This window comes from Lygodium microphyllum, chromosome 3, assembly GCF_053477565.2.
Source record: "Lygodium microphyllum isolate KBCC chromosome 3, Lygodium_microphyllum_v1.1.10, whole genome shotgun sequence".
Taxonomy (NCBI): Eukaryota; Viridiplantae; Streptophyta; class Polypodiopsida; order Schizaeales; family Lygodiaceae; genus Lygodium; species Lygodium microphyllum.
In genome coordinates this window covers 78562404-78590334 of record NC_141137.1, presented here as the reverse complement: position 1 = coordinate 78590334, position 27931 = coordinate 78562404, and the positions used below count along the sequence as shown (strand labels likewise).

Below are 27931 nucleotides of genomic sequence, written 5' to 3'. Positions count from 1 at the left end.
AGAGAGAGAGAGAGAGAGAGAGGGAAACGACGGGGGCGGTAGGTGACTAATGGCGACTCGCAAAATGCAAGAAAGAAAACGAAGTGGGGAGTGGGAATGAGTGACTCGCACTGTAGGTCATTATGAGAATGCAAATGGGTGTGTTTGTTGACTAGTTTAGATTGAATAGCCTACCAGTGATGACTTGACGAAAGGAAAGACATGGGAAGTCAAAAAGAGGACCGTTCATAATTAAGATGTAAGCTTGGCAATATCGTCTCGGAGCATCAATGTTTCTTCTTCAAGCGCTCCTAATTTCCCACCGGCGCTCTCTCCTCTTTAGGAGGGGATGCAGCATGAATTATTGGTATTAGAGCAGCCATGCTTAGACAGTGTTGTGGTGGCGATATTAGCGGCAATATCGTCCCTGCCGACGTAACTGATCGGCCTTGTCATCATCATCATTCTGTGATCCGTCTAGTTGTTGCTCCTGATGAATCTCTGCTGATATTGATAGTAATCCTATCAGTACTGGCGCTGCTTCTTCCTCAATTATTGCAAGCTGTCACAGCAGGCGCACTGCCATTGCAGGCGCCATCGCCCTTGCCTTCGACTCAAGAGAAAGTTGGCACGTCCACGACGGCGAGCTTGGAGTACTGGATTGTGGAAGGGGATGCATCGGGCAAGCTTGCACCGAACTGCTCTGATCTTTGCCTCACGGTCCTCGACAGCCAGCGTAACCTCCCTGTGGCGCTCCAACCGTGCCAGGGCCAGGCCGCCACGGAGCTCTGGCTCTTCGACGCACAGGCCAGGTCCATCGCCACCTCCCTTGGCTCCACCTCCACCACCAACAGCAGACTTTGCCTTGACGCGTCCAACTATGCCACCCAGCTCCAGCTCAGCGCTTGTAATACATCCTCGCCCTATCAGACATGGGATTGGGACGCCTCCTCCATGAGAATTACGATTGGTATCAATGACACCAACACAGGATCTAAGTTGTATTTGCAGGGCCAGTCCAGGAAGGCAACAGATTGGGGCAGCGGGACGAATGTTTATAACGTCAGCTTGGCCTCAGGAAATACTGGTACGAAAGACGATATTATATAAGACAGGAGTAATTTTACACCCCTTTCCATGTTTGAATCATCAATTTGCAAACTACTAGAACACCGTGATCATGAGATTCCGTAAGGAAGCTACCTGCATATAGCTAGTTTATTGCAGCGAGGGACGGGGAAGGCACCGGCGGTTCCTGTCTCCTACCGCAAAATAGGCATAAATATGATATTTCTTGCAATTAGGGAAATCAACTAAATCTAATTCAGATGAATTGGTGAATGTAGATGATGCGCCAGGCATAACTCCGGTGTTTACTCCGCTACCTTATTACAACCCCGTACTTGTGAAGCCCCCACCCGCTGCAGGAGCGGCGAATGGAAGCAACAGCAGCAGCCTTACAGGTGGTAATAATGTGGAGGTGGTGAAGAATGGAGGGTTCGAAGGATGCGGATGGGATCCAGGGAATGGATTTATCACGATAAGCACGACACAGCCGATACTGCTGTGCTCCTGGTTCGTGGTAAGCAACGAGATAGAATATTCGGGCAAGAATCTATGGCAGCCGGAGGAAGGCACGCACAGCGTGCATCTCAATTCGGCCAATTGGGCGAGGCCAGCAGCGCTTGCGCAGGTGCTGGCGACGAGGGGGGGCGCCAATTACACGCTGGTCTTCTATATGGCGGGCAACCCGGAGCTGGTGTGCGGGCCGGTGAACAAGACGATGAAGGTGGAGGTGGCGCCGTCCTCGCTGGCGCCGCAGTTCCTGTGGTTCGACATATCCGAGGCAGGCCCCGGCCGGATGGGTTGGCGGCGCGTCTATCCCATGGGCTTCACGGCCCTCGCGCCGTACGTCAACCTCACCTTCACCAGCCTCACCCCCGGCAGCTGCGGCCCGGTTATCGACAACATCACCGTCCAGGAGACCCCTGGGCCTCTCCCGCCGTTGGATCCGGTCCCCGGCAACAGCGCCGCCTCGCCCGCCCCGCCAGCCGTCGATTCTACCAAGGGTGTCATCCCCGCCTACGGGATCGCGTTCATCTGCTTGGCCGGCGCGGCCCTGCTGGGCTGCCTGGCCTTCGTGCTAATCACGCACCTGTGCGGGCGGGGATTCATCCACAGCAATCGCATGAGTGCTCCATCATCGTTTGTGTTGCCTGCCACCGGGACCAAATTCTGGGAGTCCTTCTCGCGTGCCAGAGCAGACGGCACCGTCAGTGTTGATACCAGTGGCTGCCGGGAGCTCACGTGGCGGCAGATCGAGAAGGCCACCAAGAACTTTACCACCGTCGTTGGCGAGGGCGGCTTCAGTACTGTCTACAGAGCGGAGTTTAGCGATGGCACTGTCGGCGCCGTCAAAATAGAGAAGACCAGAGACCGCTCTCGGCAACTCTTCAAACAGGAGCTCTCTGTCCTCCTGCGGGTCCGCCATCCCAATCTTGTCAACCTGATCGGCTTCTGTAACGAGCGAGGTAAGTTCAAATGCACGTTCTACACTACTTTTCTGAATAGGTTTTTCCTTTGCAAGTGTGCCTAGTAAGGAAAGATTTACATTTAGGAATGCATAGCTCCATAACATGTTGGACTGCATCTCTCCTATCGCCATATTAGTCGGGGGGGATCGATGCTGTTTAACCCTTGAATTGAAAGTGTTCATGCCCCATATGCTGCACAATTGATCATTCCTACATGCATGGTACAAAAGGAAGGCAAAGTTTGCAAAAGTTCTCTCTTTCCAATCTCATTTTGAGATGGATGACGATAAGTACTCCCTTTGCAACGAACCTTTTGATCGAGCTATTGTTTGGGAGAAGCAAACACTTCTTGTTATTCAATCTAAAAGCTCACAGGTCAAGCGGTTCTCTCAAGTGAGTATCCCCTTTGAGATGAGCCTTTTGTTTGCATCAACAATCACATTGAGGCATGCTTGTAAGCACCAATTACCTTCTATTGGTGACATGTACCTTTTAATTGAGATATCTAGTTATGTGGTAGACTTAAATTAGAAGCCCACATTTTGTGATTCCTTTGGTTGATGGCATGGCCAATTTATGTCGAATGATGGAAGAAATGTGAGGCCTACAAGCCAAGCAAGACCTCAAAATTACATCAACGATGACCTTTTGAGGGAACCGCTTTAGTAGGTGTATCCACCACGTACCACCTTTAATATCACGTATACAGACACGAGTGTACTCCCCTTAGTTACTAATATAGCAGTCTTGCTCTCTATCTAGATCACTACATCCACAAACTCTCCTCATTATGGCATTGATTTTACCATTTGCATAGTAGCTTAGGAAGAATAATTGTTGAAGTCTCTATTGGATACTTGTGATGACCTTGCAAAAGTCCGAGGCTCTAAATTAGTACCCACAAAATTGAATTGGGTTGTCTCGGTGGCATGACCCCCTTAAGTTGGTATTAGAGCTTGGCTTTAAGACGATCCCTCCAAATGCAACATTCCAATATTTGGGTTTTCCCTTGGGGATTTGAACCACTATGAGAGTGCATGAGATGAGATAGGTTTGAGTGGTTATTTAAGGAGTTTACTGAATAGAGATCTACCAAGGTTGGGATGGCCAATAACCTAGTAATAAACTAAGTCATTTTCACCGGAATAGGGATGTGTAATTTGTTTGCCGATATTAATACATTCCACAGGAGACTGTGAAACATGTTTGCGTTCGTTACGCTATGCTTCATAGAAAGCGTCGGTATGAATGGTGGAGATAAGACCTTGTGAGGTGGCAGGCTGGCTGGATGCCCAATCTTTCTTACGATCCTGCAACGCTTTCTCCTCCTTTCTTGGTGACGTGACATCGGCTGTGGGAAAGATAGCGCAACGCTTGCGTGTGGACTCTCGGGGCAGGCAGGTTGCTTTTAGGAGATGCGGTCCGCTCCTCCGGGTCCCAACTACAAGGCGGCGTAGCAACAGATGTGTGGGCAGAATCAGATTCAAGAAATGGCAGCACGGCGCACGATCGAAAAGGCTCTCATTTCCTTTTCAGATTTGTCGGACGGACGACACTATACATCAAAAGCATTCCGCACCATCTCACGAAAATGACCACGGGCGGAACGGTTGGCGTAGAACACGCGCACTAGTCGGAGCGTGATTAACGTTTTTGAACGACCTCATTCATCTTATCCAGACGTGTGCTTTTGGTGATCGGTGTGAAACCAGCCTACCTGTGATGGAACGCCCATTATCATGGATCTCCACATGGCCCCACTGGGGAGCCATCATTATCCTCTCGGGCGACGCCTACCACATCGACGGTGTCTCACCCGCGAGGCCTATCACCGGACACCTATCGCTCAACTCCATCCCTCTAGCCATGGAAATGCAATTTAGGAAATCTATTGCTCCTATTTGTGAGAATGCATTCGGTTTAGACAAAGTGGAAAACAACTTTGAAAACAGGTTCATGGAGCGTGGTTTTACCAACAAACCATTAATTGTGCAAGGGTTTTTTTCACATAAAGAAGGGTATCATTTAATGCAAATATTCTTAAGTCAAATAGGAAAAGGGCATTTGTATACTTGCATGATAAATTGAAAGGCAACGGATTCCCAACTTAGTCCTTTAGGATATATGATAGTACTAAGTAGCCTTTTACATGTAGCCAACCACTCAACTAGTTATTAAAGGAGATGTTGGTCCTAAATTTTTTGAGATTTGTCTTTTGGGTTTAATCAATTGTCAATGGTGCAGGTCCCTTTAGTGATCTAATTAAATCCAAAACACACACACACACACACAGAGTGTGTTTGTGTGTAGTATTGTCTATGTTTTTCCTTGGAAAAGGAATTGCTCTCTAGGAGGATTGCTAGGATTTCAAAATACTTGATTGGATTTCAAAGGATATTATATAGATATCCTATTATGTCTATTGAAAAATGCTAAAGGACCATGATATGGCAAATTTAATGTACCTTGTTTGGGTTTTCTAATTATTATTCTTATCTCCACATTTTCTTCTTATTTGTAGAACTCACTCATAAGTGAGGACGAGATGATAATGCTCTTGTTTTCGGGATATCCTAGGAGGAACATAGTGTGTTATAGTCCTTATAAAGTGTCTTGTTTTAAAGGAGAAAAATAAAATGAAAGAGAGACATAATGTCCAAACTCAGTGGCCTGAAGAGAATGATCTTGTTTGGATGATCTGGTTCCTCATTTCGTCAAGCAGATAGCAATCAAAGGGTTTAATATATAGAAATTGTATAATATATGCATCTAGGGAGCATTTTTTGTCATTTACAATTAGAAAGATCCTTATGCATCAACACAAACAATCAAATCACTCATGTTGTTTGCAAACCATATCTACGTATCTAGCAGTGCACCTTTAAAGGATAGAATACAACCTACGTTAATGCCATATGATGTTTTATATGGCTGATCTCATGGGCCTTCCTCTAATGGAGGTAAAATATGTTAGTTGCCTATGGAAAGAACTTAGACGTCTTGGAGAATATCCCAAATTTGTAGTAGATGAGTAGTAGGTAGATAATTTGAAGGTTTGTAGCCAATGAATCACCCTTTTGTTAATGGGCTTTCTATTCCTTGTTGCATGTCCAAGACTATGTACATCACATTGCCTCATCTAGCTCTACCAAACGAACCAAATAAGGTCTTGATAAGTCATGCATGAAGGCACAACATCAAATTTGTGCATGTGCTCAATGATTAGATTGTATGGAGCTTCTATGATGTATGCTAGGATAATCCTTTTATTGTCTATGATATTTCATCTCTAGAAAAATGGCCCAAGGGGTCTTTATTCTAAAAACTTAAAAACCTTGAATAGGAACCAAGACACCTGTTGAAAAGAAAATAGTGCATTATGTATATCTTAATGCATTTGTAGATATAATGTGCATCGATGTCTACTTCATTGATGTTGCTTATATGAGGCCTTTGTGTAGGCCTTTTGTGTGATGAATGTGTATGTGTGGTTGGTGAGACGAGAACATTGGGGGACGAATAACTTTTCATATAGGATGGGATATGTGTGTATGTAGGGATAGATATCTCCAAATGATTTCCTTTGAGCAATCAAATAACTGTCCATATAGAATTTGAAATTTGGTGATAACTCCTATTTGCATGCATGTAATGCAGTGTACTCTAGAAATAGTAGATTCACACCTACATACTATAATATTTTCGTTTAAAAAAAATATTACTAGTCCGACTTTCCACAACCCGTGTGAAACTCACGCAAAGGTCAATTCTAGCATTGGAGTTACCGACGGTGCAATCTTTAAACTATACGCGAGGTATCATGACTCTCCACTGGCAAAACGGGACCAAGGTTTAAAAACCCGCATAATCGCAGGTGAACATCCTCTTGGGAGGAGGTAAAGAGGATAAATATAGGTTTATTGCAAATTTTTTTAATTACCTTCCCCCAGCCGAAGCGTGGCTGAGGGAAGGGGATGGGGCTATAATGGGAAACCGAGGAGGTGGAAGGGAGGATAGCATGCAGGGGGCCACCTAGGGGACGGAACCCTCTCCCCCCTTGTCCTATATAAACACCCTCTAAGGGGGAAGGTAGGGAGAAGGAGGCAGAGCTACGTCGCTACCATTGTGCCGTTCTGCGCCATGAGGAGGAAGGAGTTGCTACAAAAGAGCCGCCGCTGAGGCTCGTTAGCCCGCCAATCCGTCAGCTCCACCTTCATCACGCCACAGCTGGCTGTTTTGCTGACACCGCCCCTTTCCTCATCCACGAATCGCCTTCGCCCTTGTTCCACGTGGGTGCTGCAATCCAGAAGCTCCTTAGAAGCTTCTAAGGGGGCTCTCTAAGCCCCCTTTTCCATTGTATTCCCACAAGCAAATTTTACCCCCCTATTTTCTTTTAAACCCCCTTCCCATTGCAACTCCCACAAGTCCATATTAGTTGGTTTTAAAGCCCCCTACCCGTGGAGACCCTATAAAGTCCGTTGTAACTCGGGATTTAAAGCCCTTTTCCATTGCATCCATCTCAAGCCCAATCCTTTGCCAGGTTTAAAGGTCCCTTCCTATTGAACCCTCCAAAAGACAATTTTTGTCTCCCAAGCTTCGAAGAGGAAGCCTATAAGGCCTTCCTATAAAATTCCCCATAAACCCATCTCTAATTTTTCCTCCACACGGGACTCCACAAAGTTCTTTATCCCCGGAACTTCTATAAAAGGAAGGAGAAGTTCATAAGTCCCCCTAGCTGGAATTTCAAGGAGAAGAATCTCTCAAGCCTTCGTTTCCGCAAGGTTTTCGCAAGAACCCTCTCACAAATCCCTCTTTTCCGAAAGAAGAAGGCCCAAGCTCCGAACTCTAAGGCCTTCCAAAGTCCGATTCCGCAAGTTGGTACTTCGGTCAAAGAAGTCGTACCTCAAAGGGAATTGCGCGTACGAGGGAGGTCGAGCCTTGAATCCCTCTCATTTCCCATTCTCCTTGAACCAAGTGCAGCGTGAATCCGCTTCGTCCCTAGCGTTTCTACATAAAGTAGTTCGCTTGGGGTTCGACGGCGCTAGTTGTCGTTTAGGAAATGACCATTAGGGGTAACCCTGATTCAGGTCGGTCCTAAGTGGGAACGGCTAGAATACTTCCGCTACGAGGCAGACGTGGAAAGCCCTAGATTGCAAACCCCGTAACATTCCATGGGAGTGCTGGGCGGAGCTTTCTAGACCTCCTTTCCGATGGACTGCTAAGACGTGTCCTAAAGGGTACAGGTGGACACGTTACAGTTGGTATCAGAGCGAACCAACGAAGGATTTGTTTTAAAGAAATCCTAATAAGAAGAAGTAAAGCAAATGCTGCTATTCAGAACATTTCCTTACTGTCGATGTTGTCTTGCAGAATTATGAAGCATGCAACAGGTTCTTAGTGTTCCGAGTCATGTTTATGACCGCGATGCATTCCCCGGATTATCGACAAAGGGTTGATTTGATGAACATCCTAGATCGTATTTATAATCCATCGCCTTTGTACATGGAACGGAGATGGACGGGTAACTCAGGAATCTACTATATAGTTGCCCACCGATTTGCGTACCTTCGAACCAACCTAAAGAGGATCAAGTGGTTGGAGGATCTGAAGATCGTGAAGTTGTTCATTTTTATGGAGGCTCACGTAAACTCAACTTTACATATCGAAGGTTGGAGGGTTGAGCTGAACTCATATGTATATGAGGAAGTGACCCGCATAATCCCCGCGGACAAGATTAAGGTGTTGGGACGCTATGAGAAGAATGGGTTCCAAAGGAAACGATACCCTAATCTTCCTATGATGTCACAACTCTATAGAAACAGAATTTGTATCCTTTTTCATTAATTTGTCTATATAATGATTTATTAAATTTATTTTCTTTGCACTAATTAGATATAAAGAAAATTGCATTGGAGCTGGCCATTGATGAGTAGTCACAGGTTATGGTGGACCCACGCGGTGGGTTAGAGAAAAGATAGTTCACACTTCCACCTATATGCCCCGATTGGGCGCCTATGACTAGAACTCACGCATATCAGGGTTAGACTCGCACACAGAAAGGGCCTTGAAGTGTGGGCTAGATCCACCAGAACAGATAGTTACAATCAACAAGATGGAATGATCATGAAATGCTTGAATAATGTGCATGTGTGGGCTGAATGCTTGAAATGCACATTTCTTTGCATAAGAAAGTCACATGAAGATTCGGATACCATTTTTGCGATGTATACGGAAAAAGCTTTTATATGACACCCATATTGGGGGGGTCCCTAAATTTTAGGAGCCTCGAATTAGCCTAAAAATGCTAGTCCTAAAAAATAGGGATGTCATTCTAAAAATAGTAAGTTCTGTACTCTGACTGTGCTTACTAAATTTGGTTGTTTCTATTCTTGACAGTATTCAACCCAAAAAGGAAGGCCATAGAGAAGAGACAAGTGTCAAGACACTTGTCACACAAGTTTCCAAGTGTCCCACCACTTGTCACATCTCATGACATGTGGCTGGACACTTGTCTTGTGCTACTCCACTTTCCCCTTTTGTACTAGCTCTTCCCTCTCCTATAAATAAGAGCTCGTTTTTCTTCATTCAGCATCATTTTTCTTTACTGTAAACTCATATACAACACCTACAGATAGCCAGAAACTGGCCCCATCCATCCCCATCATCATCCCCTACTTCTCCATTATCAAATTCCTCCATATTCCCTCTTATATCACTGCTGTTTTATAGGATAGCAAGCCTGTAAATTCATTACAGCACCTCCTTTTCAAGCTCTTTCTTCCATTTTAGCAACAAGAAGCAAGCCCTATCCATGTATTACTGTTTAACGATGGAGAAGGCTGATTTCCCCTTTTTCTTCTCTTATACTGTAAAGAAATAAGTTCTTATCATTGCATAATAGATAATGCGTGTGTGTTTGTACATCTTTGCATGATCTTGTGAGAGTGAGAATTACTTCTTCTCACTCTCAGGTTGATTGTAACCGAGCTCTTCCCTAAGGGACTTGGGTTGAGCAGAAATACATTCCTTCGGGGAGGGGGGGGGGGGGGTGCCCATCTTCAACCCTCAATCTTGTCTCCATTACTTTTACATTTTCATGGCTGTAATTTTGTGAGTAATTTTCATTTTCAGCTTTAAGTGTTCATTCTCTTTTATATTAAATCTCGAAAGCAAGCAAATATCATAATTGTTAAGCATACTACGTTGTTCGGGGCATTTATAGTGGTATCAGAGCTTTGGCTCGGTCCTCACCCCAACACTGGTAGTGCTTACAATTATAAGTTTGTTTGTTTTCAACTCTTGCATTGAGTGCTTGAGCAAATTTTTTTTTTCTTAAGAGTCTCAATGGATCAGTCGAGTGCTATCCTTCAAGCCATTCAAAGTCTTAGAGAGGAGAATCAGCAAATTCGTGACCAACTTCTCAAACTAGAAAAAGTTGAGAATCCCAAAGAATTCAAGGAAAGAAGCTCATCTGCTTCAAGGAGACAAAGCCATACCAATGAAAGCCGGAGCCGATCAAGAAGTCCAACTACTTCTAAGAGGCAGTCCCATTCTACTTCAAGACAAAGAAAGAGATCGCGTCGAAGCTCATCCTCTTCTTCAAAGTCATCTGGTGTCTACTCTGATGGACCCTCTTCTAGTAATGAAGAGTCACACCCTTCTTGTGGAAGACCTCATCATCGTCAAAGGCGTCGACATTCTTCACCCTCGTCTCCTTCTTCATCCCCATCAAGCACTTCATCATCTTCAACCTCAAGATCCGGGCATGGACGAAGGCATAAGAAGAAGAAGAAGACTAAGTCACTATCTCAACTTGAAAAGAAGATCAAGTTCAGTATGTATGATGGTTCCCGAAATCCTGATCTTCTTCTGAAGTTTATTCGTCAATTTCAAATTTTGTATGGTCGTGACAAGTATAAAGAAAAAGAAAAGATTAAGTTTGCAGCTTTACATTTAACCGACTTAGCCCATACTTGGTGGACGGGGTTGGAATATGATCATGCTGCCCCAAAATCATGGCAGTCCTTTGTTCGCATGATACAAAGCCAATTTCTTCCTGTTCATTTCAAAAGAGATGTAAAAATGGAATGGGATCGACTTTGGCAAAGGAAAAATGAGTCACTTGGTGACTATACCAAGAGATTTTGGGAGCTACTTTTGAAGGTCCAACATTTCAAGAAGATCAGTAGTTCGGAAAAGCTTGGGAAGTTTCAAGGAGGTTTGCATTTTAAACTTCGTACTGCTCTTAATCATTATCATTGTTCTAGTCTCAGGGAACTCATTGACCATGCTGAGACATGGGAAATGGAGCACAATGGCAACAAATCATTCCAAAAGAATGATAAGAAGAGAGTAGCTGATGATGAGGAGTATTCAGCCCCAAATGAAGGACAAAAACAGTGGCAAAAGCAGCCATCAAATCAAAAGAAGATGAAGCCCTATGCACCTCCTAATGCTCCTCAATTTCGCTCCAATCTATACCCACAAGCAAAGCAACTTTCCGAAGAAGAAAAGCAACGCTTCATGAAAGAAGGGAAGTGCTTTAAATGTGGACAAACAGGCCACATAGCGAAGCAATGTCCAAACAAGGGACAAAGCAAGGTTTTTGACAACAAGCCTAAGTCGCCAGTGAAAATCAATGCTATTAGTGATGTAGTTGCAAATACAACTCACACTCCAGAGATGCGCAAATTATTAAAAGCTTGGGGACAGTTGCAAGGTAAGCAAGCACTATTCTTGATAGATCTTGGGGAGAATGAAAATATCATTTCCTTGCAATTAGCTAAAGAGCTTGGATTAAAGAATGAAGAGATGGACACTCCGGCAGAAGTTCGCCAAGCTTTAAATCCTGATGAAGGTGACACAGTGAAGACTGTGATACCCTACATTGGCAAGCTCAAGTTTCAAATTCAAGACTACAGTGACGAAGATACCTTCTGTATCGGAGACCTTGATGGTTGCGATGTGATTCTTGGCATGCCCTGGAATCATAGAGTAGATTCAACCATCTTCTCTCAGAAAAAGAAGGTAGAACTCACCAACAAAGGCAAGAAGTACGAGATCCAAGTTAGAGTTTCTGGAGACACCATACCTATGGTAAGCCATATGCAAGTCTCTAGAGCAATTAAGGATTGTGTTCAATGTTGTCTGCTTTATGTCACTGATGTAAAAGATAATATGAATGCTGAAAACCAAGAGCGGCTTTAGCTCTTGGAAAAGTATAAAGATTGTTTTTCGGAAGATCTTCCTTATCAGCTTCCCCCAGAAAGGCCAGAAGACCATCATATTGATACGAGGATCATGAGATATGTAAAGGGTACTGCAGATTATGTGCTATTTTATGCATATGGAAAATCTCTTGACTTGACAGGGTTTATTGATGCTAATTGGACTGGTTGTGCCTATGATGACAAGAGGTCAACCAATAGTTATGCATTTGGATTGGGTAGTAGTATGATTAGTTGGCAGAGTAAGAAATAGCCTACTGTTGCATTGTCTAGTACAGAAGTTGAGTACATAGGAGCTGCCTTAGCGGATTGCGAAGCAATTTGGTTAATGAAACTGTTGAAAGACTTGGGAATACAGCTGGAAAGCAAAGTGAGATTGCATTGTGATAACCTCAGCAGTGTTATGTTGGCTTGCAATCTTGTCGACCATGCTAGGTCATTATCCCGGGCAGTTATCCTCCTAATATAGCACCATACCGTGTGAGCCATCCTCAACAAGAAGAAATCAGAAAGCAAGTCAAAGACCTACTCAACCGTGGGCTAATTAGGCCAAGTAGCTCACCATTTTGTTCACCGGTTCTTCTTGTTCAAAAGAAAGATGGCACATTCAGGATGCGCATTGATTATCGAGCCCTCAACAAAATCACTGTGAAGAATCGGTTTCTTATTTCCAGAATTGACGACATTTTGGATCGTCTAGGAGGCTCAAAGGTTTTCAGCCGCATTGATCTAAAGAGTGGTTATCATCAAATTAGGGTAATACCACAAGATGTACACAAAACTGCTTTCCGTACTTCATACGGTCTTTATGAATTCTTGGTGGTTCCTTTCGGATTAACCAATGCACCAGCCACCTTTAATCGAATGATGGAGCGCATCTTTAGAGAGTATCAACAATATGTCAGTACTTTCTTTGATGATATTCTTGTCTTTAGCAAGAATGAAAAGGAGCATCATCAACACTTGGAAATCATTCTACAATTACTTCAACAAAATCAACTCTTGGTATATGGTAAAAAGAGTGAATTTTTCATGCATAAAATAAATTATCTTGGGCATGTCATCTCTTCTTAAGGGATTGAAATGGATCCTGAAAAGATCAGGATAATCCAAGAATGGCCTCATCTTCATGATGTACATGAGGTGCGATCGTTTCTTGGCTTATGCTCTTATTACCGCCGCTTCATCAAGCATTTTGCACATATGGCTTCTCCACTTCATGACCTTACAAAGAAGATCTCTTTCCAATGGAAGGAAATAGAGAAGGCAGCCTTCACAAGGCTGAAAACAGCTCTTACTTCTGGACCTGTTCTTATCATTCCAGATCTGGTAAAACCATTTGTGGTGGAAGCAGATGCTTGCGGTGATTGTATTGGTGCAGTGCTAAATCAAGAAGGCCATGCCGTAGCCTTTTAAAGCCGCCGTCTAAATGATGTGGAGAAAAGGTATGACATTTATGAAAAGGAGCTCTTAGGAGTAGTTCATGCTTTAAAGATATGGAAACATTATCTTTTAGGCAATGAATTTCTTATTAAAACTGATCATCAAAGCTTGAAGTATTTCAAGACTCAAAAGCATTTGCAGGAGAAACATGCAAGATGGGAAAATTTCTTGTCTATGTTTCATTTTCAAATTATGTACACTCCAAGGAAACAAAATGTAGTTGCTGATGCACTTTCTAGAGTGCCTCGCATTGCAACTATTACAGTGGCTCATCATGAAGATTTTCAAACGATGAAGAATACTTATGATGAAGATACTGATTTTGCAGCAATTTGGTCAATTTTACAGCAAGGAGGTTCTCAACCAGATTATTCCATCAAAGACAGTTACCTTTTCATGAACAATCGCCTTTGTGTCACTCTTCCTATTCGACAAAAGGTGCTTAAAGAAAGTCATGAACCCCCTTATGCAGGGCATAGAGGGAGGGCAGCCACTCTAAGTGCAATTGAGCGCTACTTTTATTGGCCAACATTACGAAAAGATACACATAACTTCATTGAGGCTTGTCTGGTATGCCAAAAATCCAAATATGATAGGCAGAAGATTCCAAGATTGTTGCAACCTCTTCCAATGCCTGAAGATCCATGGGAATCTATCACAATGGATTTCATCTCAGGTATTCCAAGAAAACCTCAAGGTCATGATATGATTTGGGTCATAATTGATAGATTCAACAAACAACCACATTTTATTCCATGTCATAAAACATTGAAATCCGCACGAGCTGCAAGATTTTTCATTCAACATATCTTCAGATTACATGGTATGCCTTCTGAGATCATTTCAGATAGAGACTCCAAATTCACAAGTAACTTTTGGCGTGCTTTATTTGAGAATTTGGGAAGCACTTTAAAGTTCTCCATAGCTTTTCATCCTCAAACTGATGGCCAAACAGAGGTGATGAATCTCACTCTTTTGGATATGTTGAAAGCTTATGTTAGTGAACATAAGTCACAATGGGAGAAATATCTTCCATTATTGAAGTTTGCTTACAACAATACAGTGCACTCATCCACAGAGAAAGCTCCAAATGAAATAGTACAGGGTAAAGTGATTCCCCCTCCAATTATTCTCACTAAAGATAAGATTTTTGCTGCTGATGAGTTTGCTTCAGATTTAAAAACCGCAATGGATCAAGTTTGAGCCACTATCAAAGTTGCCCAAGAGCAACAAAAGAAGCAAGCAGATAAACGAAGAAGATCTTTGGCTTTTGAAAAATGTCAATATGTCTTGCTAAAGTTTGATAAAAGCAGGCTCAAACAAGGTTCTGGTCAAAATTCATATTTTCCAAAGCTCTCTAGTAGATACTTTGGACCCTTCAAAGTGATTGAGAAAATAAATGAAGTTTCTTATCGACTTGAGCTTCCTACTCATTGGAAAATACAAAATGCTTTTCATGTAAGTTTGCTAAAACCTTACATAGTACCAAAACCAAAGGAACCCATTACTGAAGATCCCCCAGAAGTTGAAGAAACAGAGCAACTCTTGGAACCTGAAAAGATTTTGTTTCTCAAGGATCGAACCACAAGAAGTGGCCTTGTGACACGAAAATTCTTACTAAAATTCAAGAATCTACCCACAACAGATGCACAGTGGGTAGATGAAAAATTCATGAAGGATTACCCAAACATTCTTCAGCCATATCAAGAAGCTTTTCAACTAAGGACAGCTGAATAAAAGCCAGAGGGCTGTCACAACTCTATAGAAACAAAATTTGTATCCTTTTTCATTAATTTGTCTATATAATGATTTATTAAATTTATTTTCTTTGCACTAATTAGATATAAAGAAATTAGTGGTCACAGGTTATGGTGGACCCACATGGTGGGTTAGAGAAAAGATAGTTCACACTTCCACCTATATGGCCCGATTGGGCGCCTGTGATACTAGAACTCACGCATATCAGGGTGAGACTCGCACATTGAAAGGATTAATGCCTTGAAGTGTGGGCTAGATCCACCAGAACAGATAGTTACAATCAACAAGATGGCATGATCATGAAATGCTTGTATAATGTGCATGTGTGGGCTGAAAGCTTGAAATGCATATTTCTTTGCATAGGAAAGTCACATGAAGATTCGGATACCATTTTTGCGATGTACGCGGAAAAAGCTTTCATATGACACCCATATTGGGGGGGGGTCCCTAAATTTTAGAAGATCCATAAATTTTAGGAGCCTCGAATTAGCTTAAAAATGCTAGTCCTAAAAAATAGGGATGTTATTCTAAAAATAAAAGTTCTGTACTCTGACTGTGCTTACTAAATTTGGTTGTTTCTATTCTTGAAAGTATTCAACCCAAAAAGGAAGGCCATAGAGAAGAGACAAGTGTCAAGACACTTGTCACACAAGTTTCCAAGTGTCCCACCACTTGTCACATCCAATGACATGTGGCTGGACACTTGTCTTGTGCTACTCCACTTTCCCCTTTTGTACTAGCTCTTCCCTCTCCTATAAATAAGAGCTCGTTTTTCTTCATTCAGCATCATTTTTCTTTGCTGTAAACTCATGTACAGCACCCACAGATAGCTAGAAACTAGCCCCATCCATCCCCATCATCATCCCCCACTTCTCCATTATCAAATTCCTCCATATTCCCTCTTCTATCACTGCTGTTTTACAGGATAGCAAGCCTGTAAATTCATTACAGCACCTCCTTTTCAAGCTCTTTCTTCCATTTTAGCAACAAGAAGCAAGCCCTATCCATGTACTACTGTTCAACGATGGAGAAGGATGACTTTCCCTTTTTTTTCTCTCATACTGTAAAGAAATCAGTTCTTATCATTGCATAATAGATAATGCATGTGTGTTTGTACATCTTTGCATGATCTTGTGAGAGTGAGAATTACTTCTTCTCACTCTCAGGTTGATTGTAACTGAGCTCTTCCCTAAGGGACTTGGGTTGAGCAGAAATATATTCCTTCAGGGGGAGGGGGAGGGGGTTTTGCCCATCTTCAACTCTCAATCTTGTCTCCATTACTTTTACATTTTCATGGCTGTAATTTTGTGAGTAATTTTCATTTTCAGCTTTAAGTGTTCATTCTCTTTTATATTAAATCTCGAAAACAAGCGAATATCATAATTGTTAAGCATACTACGTTGTTCAGGGCGTTTACATATGACTTACCAATTCCTAAAGATCCATGACCAGAAACCATACTATTATCCAGTTCCCGTAGATAAATATAATACAAAATTATTCTCCCTTAACTAAATATAACAATTGCTCTATCATCTCAGAAAATATTGTACTCCGAAAGGGCAAGACCCATATAAATGGAATAAGACTTCTTTTTATGAATGTCTGTCTTTTCTACGAGAATTGATAAAAAGTTAAGTGGCTAGATTTTTTGGTTGATAGCTGAATTGGATATGAAATATAAACGTTTAGCGAGTTATAACGTTAAGAAACCTCTATCCAGGCACAACCCTAGGTACAGATTCCCAGTTCGCCTCCTACATCAAGTACTGCCATGATCCAGGAGAAGAAGTTTCTTCTCAAGCAGGTCAAGCTGCCAGAATTTGACGGGAAAGGTAGGACTGTCCAAGCGGATGCTGAGATTTGGATAGAGTCCATGGAAGATTACTTTGAAGCAGCCGATACTGCACCCGCCAACCAGGCTATGCTCGCCAAGCTGAAGCTCACCAACGAAGCCAGGCTTTGGTGGAAGCAATGGTACAGAGATCAAGGAATCGCGGAAGTATCCGCTACCTGGGGAAAAGCTGAAGAAAGTTGTGCAAGGAAGATATTTACCACTTGCGTATCGTACGCAGAAAATGAATGAGTTCTACGAGCTGAAACAGCTGGGACTCACTCTTGATGCATACGACTCAAAATTCATCTCACTTCTTAAGTATGTGCCACAGATGGACATGACACAGTAGGTGTCAAAATTTTGTGCTGGTTTAAACCCACCAGTGAATACTCGTCTCGAATCTATGCGCCCAACAGATCTACAGGATGCACTCATTCGAGCTGCGCCCATAATTCAGGAGGTGCAAGCTAGGCCAAGAAGTAACAAAACTTGGTCTTATAATGACCAGAACAGAGGAGCATATAGACCCCAAGTGAAGAGAGTTCAAGGTTAAAACCGGGGGCAAAGAAAGAGAGCAAGGACTAATAATGCCAACAGCTTTGTCCCTACCCAAAGCAATGGCCAAAATCTCCATTGTTTCCACTGCAATGAGTCCGGTCATTTCAAGAGGCAATGTCCTAAGCTTGGCGAAGGACATCGTCAAGCACCTTTTTAAGAAACTAGCCGTGGCCAGGGAGCCACCACCCGAGACAGAGGAAGAACTACCTGCGTTGCCAACAGGGAAATGTATGAAGAAGAAGATCCGACCATGGAAGCAGAGTTTGAAAGGGTGACAGTCCATGCCGCTCTTCACAAGAAAGGCCCGAATCACCAGTTTTCGGTGATTCAAACACCATCGGACTATCAAGGTAAAGGTTTCAAAACGTTGATTGATTGTGGTAGTACACATTCCTTTATCTCACCAGCTTGTGCAAGAAGATTAGGAATAGCCACAGTAGAAGCACCTACCTTGCTTGTGAAATTAGCAAATGGTCGTGAGGTCACTTGTACCAAGCAAATTGCTAAGGTGGAATTCTTTCTAGGAGAAAAGACGACTTCGGTCAAATTCAGAGTCATGAACCTAGGTATCCATGAGTGTTTACTCGGAATGGATTGGCTTAAACCTAATGACGCCCACATTCATTGTGGAAAGGGCCAAATTTCCTTTCGAAACTCTGAAGGGGAATAGGTCACAACTCAAGGAGAGGCTAGAAAGCCGAAAATTCAATTGGCCAAAGCATCTCAGATTATAAAGGGAGCTAGAAAGGGACTACATGTCTACTTGATTAAGCTCAATAAGTTAGATCAGAAGCAGGAGTGTAGTGAAGAACCTTCATGGCTAAAGGAATACGCGGACGTATTTCCTGAAGAGCTAACAGAACTCCTGCCTCAAAGAGAAGCGGATCATGAGATCAAGCTAGTGCCAAGAGCTGTGCCAATTATAAAGAGACCTTATAGGGTGTCCATCCCGGAAGCAATTGAGCTGAAGGAGTAACTCAAGCAATTGCTAGATCAGGGCTACATCCGTCGTAGCAGTTCACCATGGGGAGCTCCAGTACTATTCCAGAAAAAGAAAGATGGAATGCTTTGACTGTGTATTGATTACAGAGGGTTGAATCAATCAACTGTTAAGAACAAGTACCCTATTCTTAGAATAGATGAGCTTCTTGATCGTCTTCAGGGTACGAAGATCTTCTCCAAGATTGATCTCAAGTCTGGTTACTATCAGATAAGGATCAAGGAAGAAGATATCCCAAAAACGGCCTTCAACACAAGATATGGACACTTTGAGTTCCTAGTTATGTCATTCGGGCTCACGAATGCGCTTGCCACCTTCAACAGGTTAATGCAGGATATCTTTAGGCTGTATCTTGATGACATCATACTCGTCTTCTTCGATGACACCTTAGTCTATTCCAAACAAGAACAAGATCATGAACCCCAGCTTCGGATTGTCCTTGAGACAATGAGGGCACACAAGCTCTATGCTAAGATGAAGAAGTGTGGGTTCTTCAAGCGTCAAATTGAATATCTAGGATTCATCGTATCAACGAAAGGAATCTCAGTGGATTTAGCCAAAGTCAGAGATGTTCTAGAATGGCCAATACCAACAACTGTCAAAGAAATACACAGTTTTCTTGGATTGACATGATGGTATAGGGTCTTCATAAAAAACTATGCTTTGATTGCAGCACCTTTAATGGATTTACCGACGAAGCAAACATCCATTGCATGGTCAGTTGCTGAACAATCTAGCTTTGATAGATTAAAGCAAAGTTTGGTATCAACACCTATCCTAAAACCTCCAGACCTCAACAAGGAGTTAGAGATAGTAACTGATGCTAGCACGCTTGCCTTAGGATATGTGCTCATGCAAGAAGGTCACCTTGTAGCATACTCTTTAAGGAAATTGAAGATCCATGAGAAGAATTATGTTACCCATAATCTAGAATTGTTAGTTGTCATCCATGCTCTAAAGCTTTGGAGACAACAATCTAGCTTTGATAGATTAAAGCAAAGTTTGGTATCAGCACCTATCCTAAAACCTCCAGACCTCAACAAGGAGTTAGAGATAGTAACTGATGCTAGCACGCTTGCCTTAGGATATGTGCTCATGCAAGAAGGTCACCTTGTAGCATACTCTTTAAGGAAATTGAAGAGCCATGAGAAGAATTATGTTACCCATAATCTAGAATTGTTAGTTGTCATCCATCCCTCTCAAGTGGATCTTTACCCAAAACGAGCTCAACATGAGGCAACGTCGGTGAATTAAAGTATTGGAGGAGTATGATTTTGAAATCAAATATCGACTTGGAAAGGAGAATGTAGTTGCCGATGCACTAAGTCGCAAGGCATTCCTTAATTCTCTAATCTTGCAAAATCCATCAACAGCTAGATCTCTAACTACAAAGGTATCCATGCCAAACAACCCAATACTTGAGCTAGCTAAAGAAGAAGCATGCCATGATCTAGCCTATCAAAAGATGCTAAGGGAGATCCCTATCAAGGACCAAGACCAAAAGGTACAGGCTAAGTATAATGAATTCTCTATCAATAGTGGACTTGTCTACTATAGAACGAGATTATGTATACCGGCAAGCCAGTCACTTAAGCAGAATATATTGTTGAAAGCTCATGATTCCTTTCTCAGGACATCCTGGCTATGCCAAGACTCTCAATGCAATTAGGAAAAGCTACTATTGGGAGAGGCTTAAAGGTGACGTTCTCAAATATGTCATTGAGTGTTTGTCTTGTCAATGTATCAAAGCCGAACATGTCAAAATGCCAGGAAAGTTGCAACCACTTGACATTCCCCAAATGAAATGGGAATTTATCAGTATGGACTTTGTTGTTGGCCTATCCCAAGTTCAGGGAGGATACAACTCCATCATGGTTGTGGTTGACATACTTACTAAGGTTGCATACCTTATTCCTATTAAGACAAACTATAAAGCCTTAAACATTGCAAGGTTGTTTATCAAGGAGATATTCAAGCTACATGGATTACCCAGAAGAATCATTAGTGATTGTGATTCTCTCTTCACATCACACTTCTGGAGAGCTATCTTTGAAGCCATTAGGACTCAACTCAGTTTTAGTACAGCTTACCATCCCCAAACTGATGGCTAAATGGAGCGAGTCAATCAAGTTATCGAGGATATGCTTAGGGCACACTGCTGCCATGAACCAAAAAGGTGGATTCAATACCTGCCTTTGGTTGAATTTGCCTACAATGCTTCTTACCAACAAAGCATTCGGATGACCCCTTTTCAAGCATTGTATGGTCATGACTGTCGAAGTCCCCTAAACTTCTCAGATCCAACCTTGAGGGTTGAAGCTTCAAGGCATATGCTGGAAGAGATGGATGACCAAATAAAATCAATAAGACAGGACATCCAAGCTGCCAAGGATAGACCAAAGGCATATGCGGATTTGAAACGTCAAGATAGAATCTTCGAGGAAGGAGACATGGTCTTCATTCGCGTACGACCAAAGAAGAGTTATCTATCCTTAGGAGATTGCAGGAAGCTAAGTCCAAGGTATTGTGGGCCATACAAGATCCTCAAACGATTAGGACCCAATGCTTATAGACTGCAACTCCTTGAGAACCTAAAGGTTCATAATGTATTCCATATCAGCCTATTGAAGAAATATGTACCTAATCCTAGCCATGTACTTGATGACCAACAAATTGTAATGCCTAGCTAAGAAGTCCTTGAGCTATGGCCTAACAGGATCTTAGATGTTAGGGAGAGACAATTGAGATCCAGAACCTTAAGAGAATACCTCGTCCAGTGGAAAGATTATCCCGAGGAGGATGCTACTTAGATGGATGAAAGCACTCTCAACCAACAATATCCCCAGTTCATCTCAAGATAAGGACATCTCGATTTCTCCAAGGGGGAGAGAATGTAATATTTCCGTTTAAAAAAATATTACTACTCTGACTTTCCACAACCCGCGTGAAACTCATGCAAATGTCAATTCCAGCATTGGAGTTACCGACGGTGTAATCTTTAAACTGTACGTGAGGTATTATGACTCTCCACTAGCAAAACAGGACCAAGGTTTAAAAACTCGCATAACCATAGGTGAACATCCTCTTGGGAGGAGGTCAAGAGGATAAATGTAGGTTTATTGCAAATTTTTTAAATTACTTTTCCCCAGCCGAAGCGTGGCTGAGGAAAGAGGATGGGGCTATAATGGGAAACCGAGGAGGTGGAAGGGAGGATAGCATGTAGGGGGCCACGTAGAGGAGGGAACCCTCTCTCCCCTTGTTCTATATAAACACCCTCTAAGGGGGAAGGTAGGGAGAAAGAGGCAAAGCTACGTCACTGCCATTGTGCCGTGCTGCACCATGAGGAGGGGGAGGAGTTGCTGTAGAAGAGCCGTCGTTGAGGCTCGTTAGCTCGCCAATCCGCTAGCTCCGCCTTCATTACGCCACGACTGGCTATTGCTGACGCCACCCCTTTTCTCATCCATGAATCACCTTCGCCCTTGTTCCACGTGGGTGCTGCAGTCCAGAAGCTCCTTAGAAGCTTCTAAGGGGCTCTCTAAGTCCCCTTTTCCATTGTATTCCCACAAGCAAATTTTACACCCCGATTTTCTTTTAAACCCCCTTTCCATTGCAACTCCCACAAGTCCATATTAGCCAGTTTTAAAGCCCCCTACCTGTGGAGACCCTATAAAGTCCGTTGTAACCCGGGATTTAAAGCCCTCCAAAAGACAATTTTTTTCCCCCGAGCTTCGAAGAGGAAGCTTATAAGGCCTTCCTATAAAATTCCCCATAAACCCATCTCTAATTTTTCCCCCACACTGCCTCTCCACAAAGTTCTTTATCCCCGGAACTTCTATGAAAGGAAGGAGAAGTTCATAAGTCCCCCTAACCGGAATTTCAAGGAGAAGAATCTCTCAAGCCTTCGTTTCCACAAGGTTTTTGTAAGAACCCTCTCACGAATCCCTCTTTTTCAAAAGAAGAAGGCCCAAGCTCCGAACGCTAAGGCATTCCAAAGCCCAATTCCGCAAGTCGGTACTTCGGTCAAGGAAGCCGTACCTCAAAGGGAATTGCGCGTACGAGGGAGGTCGAGCCTTGCATCCCTCTCATTTCCCATTCTCCTTGAACCAAGTGCAGCGTGAATCTGCTTCGTCCCTAGCGTTTCTGCGTAAAGTAGTTCGCTTGGGGTTCAATGCTAGTTGCCGTTTAGGAAATGACCATTAGGGGTAGCCCTGATTCAGGTCGGGTAGGAACGGCCAGAATACTTCCGCTACGAGGCAGATGCGGAAAGTCCTAGATCGCAAACCCCGTAACATTCCATGGGACCGGAGCTTCTAGACCTCCTTTCCGATGGACTGCTAAGACGTGTCTTGAAGGGTACAGGTGGACACGTTACACATATTAAGTGGTTTCTTCATCTCTAAGGGATATCAATTATGCTAAAAGCAATATATATTGTCTAAGCGGGTGTTGAGAGATCTCATTAATATTCATGCTCTTTATGTAAAAGTGATGGATTCATGCATATATGCCAAGTGCTTTTAGAATGTGTGAGGGTTAATATAGGTATCTCAAATACAAACAAAAGATTGGCCACACATACATACAAAGTGATCTCTTCATCTCTTAGGAGTATCTATTGGACTAAAAGCAACAGGTCTAGTGTATGTGATAACAGATCTCCTCATATGTGAGGTTTATCTAAAAGTGGTCGATTTGTGCCTATATGCCAAGTCATTTCATAATTTGTGAGGGGTAATACATGTATCTCAGGTAATACATGTATCTCCAAATTCTATTGAAAGGAAGAGTCTACCCACCTCCTTCAAATGATGTAGTGATCTCGAGGAGTCGATGGTAGACAAAGAATTGCGTGAGGCTTTTGCAGACAGCATTTAGAGCCTCGGAGCTTCCACGACAGTCGACGTTCAGATCATCTCTTAATGGCTGCGGGGAATGGGTAGACTTCACTCCTCGGACTCTATTACACTGAATCTGAATTGATTTTACAGCGACGGGGGACTTTGGACTACTCTTAGGGTGAATATTTGTGGGAGAACGGGGGCTTCCGAAGAGCTTGACAAGTAATAAGAAGAGTGGAATAGCTTGCAATGCTTATTAAGCTTTTTAAGAAGCTTATCAGGATCTGATCAGTGTTGGCCATAAGGAATCAGCAACGGCAATGAATAGCAGGCGGAGATGATGATCAAGATGAAGGGAAGAGAGGCAAAGATCAATCAGTCTCAGTACACGGTGTGTGTGTGGGTGAGAGAGAGAGAGAGAGATGAGACCATCAACAGGGGGAGATCATGATGATGAAAGGAAGGCAGTTGGCGTTTTATATAATGCAGGGAGGGGGGAGGGCACAAGTCATTCGTTCCACAAACCAGGGAGCTCTTCGGCGATTATGGAAGGTCTATCTTGATTGATCCTCGTCACTTAGAGAGCTTGCTTTTGATCAGGCGTCATGCATGTCCTAAAGCATGGACCATTATCCATTCCTTTAATTATATGGCCTCTTCAGTATCGAGTTCCCATGCCTCATCAGTTCTGCAATTCTCAGTCTTTCCCTTCGGGAAGAATACAGTAAGCTCTTAGAATCAGATATACCTATCATCAAATTCTAGACTGATTGAAATTTTGAGCCGATCGTGTTTTCACAATTTACTTTGCTTAAATACTTTAGATCTCGATGGTTTTGTTTTGCTCTTGTAAGGCTGGAGTTTTGCATCTTTAGGATGAATTGCTTATCAATGTTAACCTATAGTTGCAAACCCTTGCGTTGAGAAATTTTCATTGAGTTCAATGGAATAGCTTCTCTCATTTTGATGTCACTTTAAGAGCTTCTAGGACGCAAATAATGAGGCTTTAATCATCATAATAGATACATTACACTCCCACAAAAGAGGTATTTGTTACAAAGAACGTAAGAAGTGAAAGGGAAGATGGCTCGTTTTGTATGGCTAACATTGTTGGGTTTATTCATTGAACGAATTGCATGTGTTTGACACACCACTTAGAAAATGATGATTCAAACTACCACTGCGCACATGATTAGCACTCGTAGAACCAATGTCTTATTCATAATATGCTATTGAATGTAGGTGCAATGTGTGGAGTGGGTATAGATTGTAAAAACAACTTGAAATTTTGGTAAGAACTTGGCCTAAAGTTTGATAAAGCACAATGTCATTGAAAATGATCATTAAAAGGTTGAAATTGAGCTCAATAGACTAGTAGGAGATGCAAAGAATCAAATGAAGGATGGATTGTAATAATGGCTTAAGATGTTTTTATTGCGACAGTCACGTAAGATAATAGTGTTGTTGAATATAGTTTTGGGTAGGTGTACAAAGTCTTTTTAATGATTGAAACATGGACAATAATTGAGGAAGGTTGTAAGGTGATTGTGGACATGGATATAAATGACAGGTTCTTGTTGATGTATGTTGCCTTATAGGGTTGTAACTAGGGCCTCACATGGGGATATAACTCAATTCATATTGATTTCAAGAAAGTAGCATCAGGTTTGAAAAAAAAAAAAAAGGTCAAAGTGTAGAAGATGTGCCTTGCTTGCAAAAGTGGTTGTAACGGCGTGACAAGCCACTCCTGAGAAGTGAAGACTTGGATTAGATACGGCTTGGCATATGCTGGATGATGGTTGGAATGCTTTGAGGGGTGGAAGATAACCGGAAATTCTAATTAGATATTCATGAGAGGTTCCAAATCGATATATATATATTGCGACTATGGATTGAATGTTCATGGATGTTAAAGGTGGGTGTTGTGGGATATTGCAGAGGAAGGGGTGCTGGTGTTCGAGTACATGGCGCACGGGAACTTGCACTACCGGCTGCATCCGGCGGCGCACCAGATGTACGAGGAGCTGGCGTGGGGCAGGAGGATGACGATAGCGGTGCAGGTGGCGCGGGGGCTGGAGTATCTGCACGAGGTGGCGAGGCCGACGGTGGTGCACGGGGACGTGAAGTCTGCGAACGTGCTGCTGAGCGAGGCGGACGACGCGAAGCTGTGCGACTTCGGTTTCGCGGCGAAGGGGGGCCCCACCAGCAGCGTCTTCCACTCCATGGTGGCGTCGGCGGTGAAGGGGTCCTTGGGGTACCTAGACCCGCAGTACCTCAAGACCGGCCGCCTCTCCGCCAAGAGCGACGTGTACAGCTTCGGGGTGCTCCTCCTGGAGCTTCTCACCGGCATGTACGCCTTCGACATGCACCGCACCGAGGCCCTCGCCTCCTTCGCCTCGCCATACATCCGCGACCCCGACATGATGGAGCTCGTCGTCGACTCCCGTCTCCGTGGCCGCTTCGACCGCCCCCAGCTGCGCCTCGCCTGCCGCGTCGCCCAGCTCTGTACCCGCGACGATGCCGCCCTCCGCCCCACCATGGGCGAGGTCGCCGACCTCCTCTCCGGCACCTCCCCTCACCTCCTCCTCGCGGACGACCACTACACTCCTACCACTTCCACCACCTCCATCCTTCATACACCCCATATCCCTTCCCCGGCTCCTTCTTCTTCCTTCTCGGCCCCTTCCATTATACCCCCTCCATATAACAATGCTTCCTCCTTCAGCTCCTCCCTTAAGCCCACACCCTCCCTAGCTTCCAACTCCACTTCCCACCCTTATCCCTCCCTAATTTCCAACCCTAATCGCACGCCTAATTCCCCACCTTCCTCGAGTTCCCGTCACTCTCACTCGACTCACACTTCCCCCCCTCATTCCTCCTCTATTCTCACCTCCAACCCCACACCAATACCCCCAGCCTCCTCCTCCCTCAACTCTAGCTCCACCTCTCCCCCTCATTCCTCCTCTGTTCTCTCTCTGCAGCTCGTACCGTGCCCAAGAGGTTCTTCCTCTCTTCACCCTCACACCACCATGCCCAACTTGCTCCTCTCGTCGCCCTAAGACCACTACACCATCCCCCTTCTCTATCGGACTTGACTTTATATAATGCCCATTACATCATCCCCTCATCACCCCGTCAGAGACTCAATAATCATACGTCAACAACAAAGTCTTGCTGGTCGACTAGTTTTTGAGACCTTCGTCAAACCATGATACTAACCCCTTGATCGGTAATCTTGCAATGTGAAACAATTGCATACGAAGAAAGGTTGGTCTATAGTTTTTAAAAATTCTTTGTTAAGAATTTAGAAAGGTTGGTCTATAGTGCTTCACTTGAGAAGGAAATGTACTTTGAAGGAGGAAGTGAGTCTTTTCTCTATTTCTCATCATTCTTTGTTAAGAATTGATTGACTAATACTCTAGCAAAAAAGGCAATGCATTTTCTTGAATAGCTTAAAGAAAACTTCTAAGTAACTAATATGCTCTCTCCCTTCAAGTCCAGTGGAGCGGCTATATTATTTTCTCAATGAAAAAGTATCATTTTTGTAAGTGGCAAAGAGGATCACTTGTATATGTTGCGAAAACCTACATCCCATTATGGCAGCATGTTCTCTATCAATTTAACATACTACTAGAATATGGCTAGTAACACACTTAATTGCATACTAGACAATTTTAAAATCACTAGAATTTATTTGATTGAGTATTCTAACAATTGTAAAAAATCTAGCATCTATCTAACCAAGTACGAAAACAATCACTAATAGATCAAGTTCTCGCCTTACACATTTGTCCTTAGAAGCCTATCTTTGGTGCATGGTGCTAGATTTTTTTGATGTGTTGAACATTGCCTACAAAATTTTGGACTTCAACCATTTCATTTACATGCATGTCAAGTATGAACATGCTAAATGTGTGATAGTCTACACTTACAACTAGTTAGCTTGGCTGGTGTTGCTAGCTAAGCCGGCTAACTATGTGTTGTGTGATTTGTGGGTTTGTGAAGCTTGTGAGGCTATGCCTCACTCCTCACTTGCTTTAGGTTTGTGTGCGAAAAGGGGAGTAGTCACATGGCTGCTCCCCTTTTCCCTCATAGAAAAGGGTGTCAAGATACACTTATCACTTGGCAATAGTGCCACTACTCCGCTTTTTGCTCACAAGTAAGGAGTCAAGTATGTTGATCTTTTGGCCTGTGTACTATTATTATTAACTCTTACTTAATGATACTGCATACACTTCCTCTTAGTATGCCGCCTCAATGATGATCTACTGTAAGACGAGGTCCCTATTAGTGCTCAAATTCACATGCTTCCTACATCTATCTTCTCTAAAAAACAACCTTAAGTTGGTGGATTGCTTTTTGCATTTGAGACTTTCTCACACCATGATCCTATTGATTTAGGTGGAGCACCCATATTCTATGTAATTCTGTGCAAGACTTTACTATTAAGTATAAAAATATGACTAAATTAAGTTTTCATTTGCAACGTGAAATAATACAATGAGAAGAATCCCAAACATTATTGATGGGTTACCTAACCTTTTCACTACTTTAGCAAACTATGAAGTTTGTCCAATCTCTCTCTTGAGCCAACACAAGTTAAAAGTCTTGTTTATAAGTATGTGGAATGTGGGCTGAAGAGAACTTTCTCCAAATGTCTACATGAAAGGGTGGTTTTGGAAGTGTCTATTGATGTGTGGCCTAAGTTTGATCATGTGCACACATGCCACATGCGTGGTTGGGTGGGTCTGAATATG

General features: G+C 43.1%; 1 protein-coding gene across 1 annotated transcript; it reads left to right on the top strand.

Moving 5' to 3' along the window:
- Positions 1 to 20: 20 nt before the first annotated feature.
- On the top strand, positions 21 to 26702 carry LOC148038538 (uncharacterized). The gene is made up of 3 exons (XM_087673224.1): positions 21 to 1066; positions 1326 to 2510; positions 25113 to 26702. Exons 1-3 carry the CDS (start codon positions 361 to 363, stop codon positions 26231 to 26233), a joined length of 3012 nt encoding a protein of 1003 aa, XP_087529350.1. The 5' UTR covers positions 21 to 360; the 3' UTR covers positions 26234 to 26702.
- The last annotated feature ends 1229 nt before the right edge of the window (positions 26703 to 27931 follow it).